This window comes from Phalangium opilio, unplaced genomic scaffold (genome assembly GCF_054372755.1).
Source record: "Phalangium opilio isolate 3A_F unplaced genomic scaffold, DU_Popi_V2 ptg000082l_1, whole genome shotgun sequence".
NCBI lineage: Eukaryota > Metazoa > Arthropoda > Arachnida > Opiliones > Phalangiidae > Phalangium > Phalangium opilio.
In genome coordinates, this window is record NW_028324189.1 from 9,360,322 (window position 1) to 9,370,744 (window position 10,423).

Consider the following 10,423-nt stretch of genomic DNA (forward strand, 5'->3'; position numbering starts at 1 on the left):
TAAACGAGCAACCTAAGCCTTGGTTAAATATAGCAGACGATATGAAACTAAACCGACTAATCCCTAAAGTTGTAAACTCGCAACCTAAGCCTTGGTTAAATATAGCAGACGATATAAAACTATACCAACTAAGTAACCCCGTAATCCCTAAAGTTGTAAACTCGCAACCTAAGCCTTGGTTAAATATAGCAGACGATACCGCCAATTACATTTAATTTTTTCTATTTATTAATATTAACTTAATTGAACTATTTCTTTTCCTAAATTAATTAATGATTGTAACCTGTAAGTTATTTAAAAAATAAAAATATATTAAAATGTTAATAACTTTTGTAAAAATATTTATTATAAGTAACAAACATCAATCGAAAGGGTTACATTACGTTACCTCATGTGCATGCAACTTAATTAGTATCATTATCATAATCACTGTGAAAAGAAAATACTGATAGATTTTTGATTAATATTTAAAATCATATTATCAGAATGATGGTATAACTCCAACGCCAACTCCCCCTTCATGGGCGCACATTGATGATATAAAATGCCATTGATTTGATTCTGGATTGAAAACCTCAACCTACAAATAGAAAACAACAACAACAATAATTAAAACAGTAAACAAACACCCAAATTATTTCTATAAAAAAAACTTACCGTGCTCAGATTAGAAACTCCGTCATAACCTCCGATGGCGTAAAGTTTCCCATTGTTAGCGACAAGCGCGACTCTACTTCTCATTACATTCATAGAAGGAATGTAACTCCATTTCTTCGTAATTGGATCATAAACTTCCGCCGTTTGCAAGAAAGTAGATCCGTCATAGCCGCCGCAAACGTAGATCTTTCCATTCAAAGCAGCAACTCCGAGTCGGCATCTTTTAGTCAACATGGGTGGCATTAGAACCCACTGACCAGTTTGAGGGTCGTATCTTTCTACAGAATCAAAGATAGATAACCCGTCGTGACCTCCAAGGGCGTAAATGTGACCTTCAAATGGAACAACACCCGAAGCGCTACGGTGTTTAGCCATTGAAGCAACCATAGTCCATTGGTCAAGTTCGGGATTGTAGCATTCAACTGTTGATAAAGACGAAACTCCGTCGTATCCTCCGCAAGCGTAAAGGCGATTGTAAAGGGCACCAGCACCAACAGCGCTTCTCTTGCAGTTCATGGGAGCCACTTTGGACCAGGAGTTTGTGCTTGGGTCAAAAGCTTCGACCGTGCTGAGTCGTTCAGATCCATTGTATCCTCCTATGGCGTATAACTATAAAGGAACTAATTAGCCTTATTCCTGATCAGCGCCACCTACCCATAGCGGCGACTTTGAGAACTACTGTAAGCGGCAAGCCAATCAGATGTCGCTAAAATCTGGTGACGTCACTGACTGGCACTCTCGGGTCTTACCAAAAATGACGTCACCAGATTTTGGCTTGCCGCTTACAGTAGTTCTCAAAGTCACCGCTATGGGTAGATGGCGCTGATCAGGAATAAGACCGCTAATTAACGAACGTTGAATAGGCTTAAATTAGGTCAATTACTTTATTGTTCATCACAGCTACTCCAACTCGACTTCTAAGCATTGTCATTTCATTTGACATTTGCCAACGTTCAACTGTCGGATCGTAAACTTCGACTGTACTGAGAGAATCGCCGGCTTTTGTTAATCCACCAACAGCGTAGATAAGGCCTAGAATATCGGGGCAACACCTGGGTCGAGTTCGAAAACTTTGAAGTAAAAATCTTCTTTCAGGCATCAAATGATAATCTTTGGCTTCGTCCAGAAGATCGCGACATTGGTGCGAGGTTCTAATAAGTTCCTCTGTAGCTACATTGTCCGTTAGATACTGTGGCGTTAATAGTGGCATTCTCACTTTAGTTAGAAGTTGTGGTAAGTGAGTTTTACGATTGTCAACATCTTTTTTCACCCATGTCATGACTGCTTCAAAAACTTCTTCCTCATTACTGATATGAAGTTCGTCTCGACTGATAATCTCCAAAACTTCTTGAAATGGAAGCCCGAGGAACTCTTCTTCCATTGAAACTTCCACGAAGTGTTTCTGTATGTATTTGTGCGCGGCTTCGACTAACGAAACGCAACTTAAAGTATCAGCGAATGCTTTAACTCCGACGACGTTACGAGGATGAAGACGTTTCTTCAGAAATTCGCAACAAGCTTCCCTAACTTGCTGAAGTTGAAGAAATGAGGAGCCAACAAGAAGAGACTGTACATTACCTATGTGGATTATTATTTTGCCGCTATAGGCAAAGTTTATCAATGATTCCAAGGCTCTAAATTAAATAGTTCATTAACTTTAGACTTAATGATGTTAAACTAACGAAAATTTTTAGCTAGGTGTGGTTATATAACCAGACCCAGTCTTGCGATGGTGTTCTGTGTGTGTGGCCCCGGGTACACGAAAAACAAACGTGGATGTGTGTGTGTGGCCCCGGTAACACGAAAAACAAGCGTGGATGTGCGTGTGTGGCCCCGGGTACACGAAAAACAAGCGTGGATGTGTGTTTAAGGCCCCGGGTACACGAAAAACAAGCATGGATGTGTGTGTGCGGCCCCGGATACACGAAAAATAAGCGTGGATGTGTGTGTGTGGCCCCGGTAACACGAAAAACAAGCGTGGATGTGTGTGTGTGTGTGGCCCCGGGTACACGAAAAACAAGCGTGGATGTGTGTGTGTGTGGCCCCGTGTACACGAAAAACAAGCGTGGATGTGTGGCCCCGGGTACACGAAAAACAAGCGTGGATGTGTGTGTGTGTGGCCCCGGGTACACGAAAAACAAGCGTGGATGTGTGTGTGTGTGTGGCCCCGGGTACACGAAAAACAAGCGTGGATGTGTGTGTGTGTGGCCCCGGGTACACGAAAAACAAGCGTGGATGTGTGTGTGTGTGTGGCCCCGGGTACACGAAAAACAAGCGTGGATGTGTGTGTGTGTGGCCCCGGGTACACGAAAAACAAGCGTGGATGTGTGTGTGTGTGGCCCCAGGTACACGAAAAACAAGCGTGGATGTGTGTGTGTGTGGCCCCGGGTACACGAAAAACAAGCGTGGATGTGTGTGTGTGTGTGGCCCCGGGTACACGAAAAACAAGCGTGGATGTGTGTGGCCCCGAGTACACGAAAAACAAGCGTGGATGTGTGTGTGTGGCCCCGGGTACACGAAAAACAAGCGTGGATGTGTGTTTAAGGCCCCGGGTACACGAAAAATAAGCGTGGATGTGTGTTTAAGGCCCCGGGTACACGAAAAATAAGCGTGGATGTGTGTTTAAGGCCCCGGGTACACGAAAAATAAGCGTGGATGTGTGCGTGTGGCCCCGGGTACACGAAAAATAAGCGTGGATGTGTGCGTGTGGCCCCGGGTACACGAAAAACAAGCATGGATGTGTGTGTGTGGCCCCGTGTACACGAAAAACAAGCGTGGATGTATGTGTGTGTGGCCCCGTGTACATGAAAAACAAGCATGGATGTGTGTGTGTGTGGCCCCGGTAACACGAAAAACAAGCGTGGATGTGTGTGTGTGGCCCCGGTAACACGAAAAACAAGCGTGGATGTGTGTGTGTGGCCCCGGGTACACGAAAAACAAGCGTGGATGTGTGTGTGGCCCCGGGTACACAAAAAATAATGGCAAGATCCACAACCACCTTAAAGATCGTAATGTGAAAGAATTGCGAAAAGAAATACATTAACGCTATGGTACGAGTTAACAGCAATTTTCCGACTTCGGATGGACGTAAAACAAGTCGCATCCTCAAAGAATTCACCCGGTTAGATTGCAACAACCCTGAAGTTAAGGGTTAATTTGATGGACGGCTGTATAGAAGCCGATTTCTTGGAAAGCCTATAAATTTTTGGTGGGGTTTTATATGCTTATGGTGAAATATTTTCTTTATAATAAAGACCGGTTTGTTGCGTTGGCGCGGGGGGGGGGAATGGGGAATACGGGCACGGTAGCTAGAATGACAGATTAATTTTCATACGGAAAGGGCACTACGTGAAAAGGCTGGGTTGCTCTTATTTATTTATAGTTGACGTTAAAACTTCCCCCGACCCTTCAATATATATATTTGGTTGTTATAGGATTTTAGCATGAATCTATATAACTAGATTCATATATAGAATATAGATTCATGATTTTAGCTACGATCTGCGAGTGTGTATGTTTGTGGTTTGTGTGTGGAGGCTGGATAGACGAAAAGACCTTTCTAGTTAGGTCTGGTCAATAAACCATATCTAGTTTACTAGGGAGAAGGTATAAGATGCCTAAGTATTCGCGCGCCATAGTCCCAGTCCCCCTTTCAAAATACAAGGGGGGATGTAAAAGGAGGCCGGGCTATTTCGCCTCTCCTCAATCGGAAAACACCTAATTTTCGTCATTCGCGTCGCGCTGACATGAGTTTCAAGAACCAATGAAATGCTGGCTGTAATTTAGAGGCGTGGATTAACCACGGACCTATATTTGGACTGGAGATTAAGATAGAAATGTGGCGAATTTAAACCTTCTCCCTAGTAAACTAGATATCGCTTCTTGGTTAGGTGTGGTAAGACCTTAATATACCCAAACCGTTGGGTCATCACGAATATGACCTTAGCGAGTTAGACAAGACGGCCCAAGGGCTCGAAATAGTAGCCAACTAGCCACATCATACCGTACTTAACAGGCGTACATAAAATTTATGTGAATAGCCCCTCGATGCGCCACTTTTAACTGTGCTAAAATGATTAACCGTAATCCTTACTTCAAAAACTTTATTTATGTTATAAATGTAATAGTGCGAAGCAAAGAGAAATTTTGAGTGAGTAGCCCCTCGATGCGCTACCCTTAACATTGCTAAAGTTATTACCCTTAAGACCATTCTAAAATGATTAAGGACAAGTAACCCTTAATAGAAGAACAGAAAGTTTTAGTTATTACCCCCTCGATGATGGAGTTACCTTTAACAGTGCTAAAACGATTATACGCTCGAATAATACACGTACAGAAAGTTTTAGTTTACAACATAGACTTATGCCGACGCGTAATTTTCGCATTTCTAAAATGAACTTGTGGCCAGAAATGTTTGAAAGGAAAAGAATTCGGTAAAGCACCCAATAATTGTAATATCCCGGTGCCTTAAGACCATTCTAAAAATAACGTCAGTAAATACTTGCTTTTGCTTTCAAAATTTCCCTCGATTTCTTTGAATTTTGAAATAGGGGAGCGTGAAATAGTATTGTTGACGGGTGGGAGGAATTTTAAAGGGAGAGGATAGCTTAACCTTACTATCATAATTCCCTTTTAGACGAACGAAAAATATCACCTCACCACAATTCTCTACCTTCACTTTCCCTTCAATGACGAACGAAAAATTTTATACTGCCAAAGGCAGAACTGTGACACGCCTACTACAACAGGGCAAGCCAAACTAAGAGCCTCATTAGCACTTACGAAACTAACACGTTCTCCCCACCCCCAACCACACCTAGCTAATACGTTAATTTTTTTACGTTACTTGTTCATCACTTACTCTGGTTCGATGCCTTTAATTTCAATTTCTTTCTGCGTGGATTCAATCATTTCATTAGTAAACATGCCATTGAAGTATGGTATGGTGGCTGCCAAAATAATCCTGTGTCCAGTAAAAACGGCTCCATCAACCTAAGGTTATCAAAACAATTAGTAAATAGTTAAGGAAACACGGGTTTCCGGTTAATTAAATACCTTAATTGTAACGTCGCATAATTTTCCTTGTCTTCTGATATCCTCAAATATAGGAAAGGTCACATCTGGTAAATTTGATTGACGAAACAAACAAGAATCTTCTCCATCGTATGCCATTTTTGCTAGTAAGTATAGTATAAGTAGACGACAAAAGAAAATTTCACAGGGGGCGCGGATTCCTTTTGCCATTTTCGCTTGGCTGCCAGTAATCTGCCACCATGGAGCAGTATTACAGGAGACATAGGCCAAGTTAATGCAAATTTAAAGGAACTTTCCTTCTCACTCCTAGAATATTACTCCATGGAAAATTCCAGTGGAAAACGTATAATTTTAGTAAGGGTGACGGGTGTAGAGAAGCGGCACAATAAGAACTCCTACTTTATTCTATAACTTCTTGTTATTAGGCGAGCTAATCAAAATATTTCCCAAGGATTTTTATATTAGCACTCTCTTTAGCCTCTCTTAACACATTGACCCCAAATCTATAGGGTTTATTTGAAACTATTTGATTAAATATTACTCAATTTTAACATTTTAAGCCTTGACACGTATTAGGCTTACCATATAATCAATTTAACCCACGACACTATCGGTATTGAATAGTAAACAATAATTTAAAAGTTGAAATTTTGATAGTTTCCATACATCAATGGCGTCATACAAAATTCAAGCATAATATTAAAGCTTTATAATGATTTAGGGTCAGGGTAATTTGGTGGACAGTTTAACTAATGATTCTTAAATTATAAAAAAAAAACCAATCCATCTAAAATTGCAGTTCAACGCTAAGCCTAATTTTAGGTTAGGTAACGTTAATTAGTGCTAGATAATACCAGTATTGGTTTGTAACTACAGGGAAGTTGAAATTAACTTTTCGGGAAACGTTTTCCGGATTATTTAAATACATAATTACATCAGATATAATTACAATCGAATTAAATTTAATCTTTGTAATACCAAACATTTCCCTACACAGAAAATTAACTCGTTAAATATTATTTATAGTAATGTAAAGTGACTAAAAACATTTGAGTAAAAATGTAAACCCCAATTTTAAACACAATGAAATTCTTTATAGTTGCGTTGGAATTATTATTTGATGACTCCATACCCGTTTTTTTATTTTATTTATAAATCATCCTTCTAAAATCTTTAAAAGATTGAAGTTTAAAGGCTAAAGTTTTGAATAAATTAAATTTTGATTGATTGGAATCTAAGAACCGGTTATAGCTAACTTATCCTCGATATATGACTGATGAAAATATAATATTTCTGACTTAAATCTACGCTTGGATGTATATTTAATATAAAGAATAAGATTAAACTCAACGATATATTTAAAATGAGTTCGAATTGGTCGAAATTGAGCCATAAATATGAAAGTTCTTTGAGATCAGATCAGAGAATTGATTTTTCCCCCAACCCTTTCAGGTATAATCAATCTCATCGTATCATAGATGAGTATAATTAAATCATTAATCATTAAACACCAACCCTAAAGCTTAATTAATTATTAATTAATCTAAATTTAAGGTCAAAACTGAGGCAAAATTATAAAGGAGGTAAAACTTAATTTAAAATTACTTAACCGTCCTTCAAAATGACCACAATTCAAATTATAAAGTATTTAATTATTAATTAAGATCAAATCTAAGTTTGTAATTAATCAAGTTGTATCATTCAGTACATCAGACTGTTCATCATTAGTTTTAGCATAAGTTAATTATACCTCTAAGTACACAAATCGCTTCCACTTCTATGGCAATAGTGTTTGTCTGGCTCCCTTTAATGAAACCCTTTACTCTCTCCGTATCATTTATCACCTCAACTTCAATACAAAATTGTACTGCCTAGCCTAGCGTTTCTTTTATCCCTTTTAGAATGTTTCAGGACTGAAACCGCCTCTATCTCACGAGAGAGAGAGGGATTTGGGGTTGCTTAAGTAAAATTCGTTCCCCCCCAGTGCCTGCCTATACGAAACGTAAAACTCTCCTTTATTCCACTGGATGATTTTATTTTTCGTCTCGACCGCTTGGTGGCTGCACCGCGACAGAAATTTTAAAATTTTCTCTCTTCGGATCTTAGCGCTATACGAGTTCTGACGTCACAGTAGCCTGCCAAAGATGCCCAGTCGTTCCCCGAATTTGTGTACTTAGAGGTATAATTAACTTATGGTTTTAGCATAAGTTAATAATCAGCCCTAGTAAGTATTAAACAAATGCATTTATCTTGGCATCACGTGGAGAATGTGACGTTTTTAAAAAAATATTTTGTCCCACAACGCCCCCTTTAATAAATTTATAAATGAAAGGTCTAGGGCGCTATTGGTTAACGTACACGTTTGTTAAACTTACTAATATCAGTTTCCGTTTGTGATTTAGAATCTGCGAGAGGAAACCAAGAAATTTCTGATAACATTCAGCATCTTTTTAACTTACAGGGCACTTTGAAATTTACTTATGTTTTATAATAATAATAATAAAAAAAAACTTAACATTGTCTCTAGATTTCTTCTTTATTACCGCTAAAAGTCTCAGTGATGTTTCGTAAAATCTCGTTAAACCTGTTGAACCCGCTGCCATCACCACACCACGTTTGGCGCCATGAAACGTGCTTATAATAACAATTCTTTCCCATTGTCCGGTTAAAAATATCTTCCTAAGATAATCGAATGATGGGAAACGCTTCTTAATTCTTTTTCCTACCAAATTCCTTCATCTCAAACTAAGAAATAAGTTTAAAACCTCAAAAAAATCTATTTGGACGCATTTTGTCTTACCACCAACCCTTTTTGAGAAGTTAAAGGGATAGTATCATTTAATTTCGATTATACTAAGGTTTTGATTAGGGCCGGATTAAAAGGGCACTGGCCCCCGGACGCAAGGCTTGTTGGGGGCGAATTGAGTTAAACTATCCCCACTAGCAACATTTGATGTTCCTTTCAATACCAAGTTACCAACTTAAGGGGGGGCGTGTGTTATCTCGGCCCCCGGGTGCATAATTGCTTAATCCGGCCCTGGTTTTGAAAATTTGGTCTAATAAGTTAGTGTGGTGGTGCACTTCTGTAAGCCAAGCTTCTGGGCGACAAAGTTTGAGGGAATACGACAAGTGTCCGTGATTCTACCCTCTATAGGTCGCCGGAGGTGACTTGACCCCACCACACCTTCCGTCACCTACCAAGAAAACCTCATTCCTTTCCTGATTAATCACGTGATGAAACGTGACTAATCGCATCCTTTCCGAGGACCCTTTTAGGGACCCAATTTGCATTGAAACCCTTATTGATAATCCAAAATATTTCAATAACAGACTGATTGATGACGTCATAACTGTGTCACCTTCTGTTGGAAAAGTTCTTAAGCTCGCAACTGGCTCCTGTTGCTGTAACTTGAACTATCCCTTTAATGGAATGGTAACCGCTTCTAGCGATGCGTGTTTGAAGCCATCAACATCATTTATCTTTATTATTAATGGTAGTCGTGGATTATGGCACGCGGAAATGAAAGACAACACTCGCTAACTACTTGAGAAAGTTGCGTTATGTCACTTAACTGTTTTAAACGCGTTTTTTTACGACAACCTACAGCGACGATTTGTAAATTCTAATTTTAATCTTTTTTAACCCATGTTGAACCTTTCTAGAACTCATCATAGAAGTATAAATCATTATTCAGTCCTCTTGTCATTATCAATCGAGGAATGATAGTGTTTTGGACAACGGGACAAGTTTAGGCGACACTCTGAGTATCTTTGGCGTACGTGACCTGGGTTCAAAGCCGGAGTTTTGTGTATATCCATGTCATAAAACGTAAATCAAAGATGATTAAAAATGCTATGGAAGAAAAGTTGTTAATTCTTTCTTTTAGAAAGAATACTAATGTGGGAATTGGACTCCTGGATTTAGAAGGTTGAAATACACATGTTTAAAGACACGTTCTAACTTACTAGGTACATTTGCTCTTCAAAGATACAAAAAAAAAAAAGAATTGAAAATCTTGTTTCTTTCAATTTAAAATTTCAACAAAGATTGACCATTTCACGAAAATTCGTTCCGAAGCACGACTTGCACTTATAACCAAAAAGTCAAATTATCTCAATCTTTGTTTAGAAAGTTTGACGTAAGAATTAATCTACAGAAATGGTTTATAATGACCCTAATATAGAATTGGAGGGTGGGTTTCGACACGAAGTTGAACTGGTGTTGCTAGCTTTTGGGGAGATATAAACAATCGTGAAAGAGTTGCGTACTACACACACAAGACACATTCGAGGTCAAAACAATATTTTCTTTTTTAAACACAAAACGGGGGGACTAAAAATCTGTGCTAACTTTATATAAAAGTATGGGAGCTTCCTTCAAAAACGTTCAAAATTGAAACTGCAAGTGTCGAAAGGGTTTTTTTGGATTATCGTTGCAATTTTCAAAAAGGTAAGACAGAATTTCATTGATTTTTCTTTTTAAAAAGTTAATAAGTTGAAGTAATTTAATATTTTAAAGAAATCAACAATAAATAATAATATTAATAAGCAATAAAAGGGAGGTTAAGTTATGAAATTAATGTTTTAGTGATGACCCCTTAATTAAATTACCATTGTCTTTCATTTTTTTACTTAAATTTAAGGGGTCATCCGTAAAACACAACAATCGTAAATTGTAAATAGTGGAATTTAGGACAAAATATTTTCGACTGCTCAAAATGAATTTCCCATG

At 38.5% G+C, this 10,423-nt stretch overlaps 1 protein-coding gene across 1 annotated transcript; it reads right to left on the reverse strand.

Moving 5' to 3' along the window:
* Positions 1-324: 324 nt before the first annotated feature.
* Positions 325-5,866, reverse strand: KLHL18 (Kelch like family member 18). The gene is made up of 5 exons (XM_089848410.1): positions 5,713-5,866; positions 5,519-5,649; positions 1,541-2,291; positions 658-1,266; positions 325-580 (listed from the first exon to the last, which is right to left on the reverse strand). Exons 1-5 carry the CDS (start codon positions 5,827-5,829, stop codon positions 482-484), a joined length of 1,707 nt encoding a protein of 568 aa, XP_089704536.1. The 5' UTR covers positions 5,830-5,866; the 3' UTR covers positions 325-481.
* Between the last annotated feature and the right edge of the window lie 4,557 nt (positions 5,867-10,423).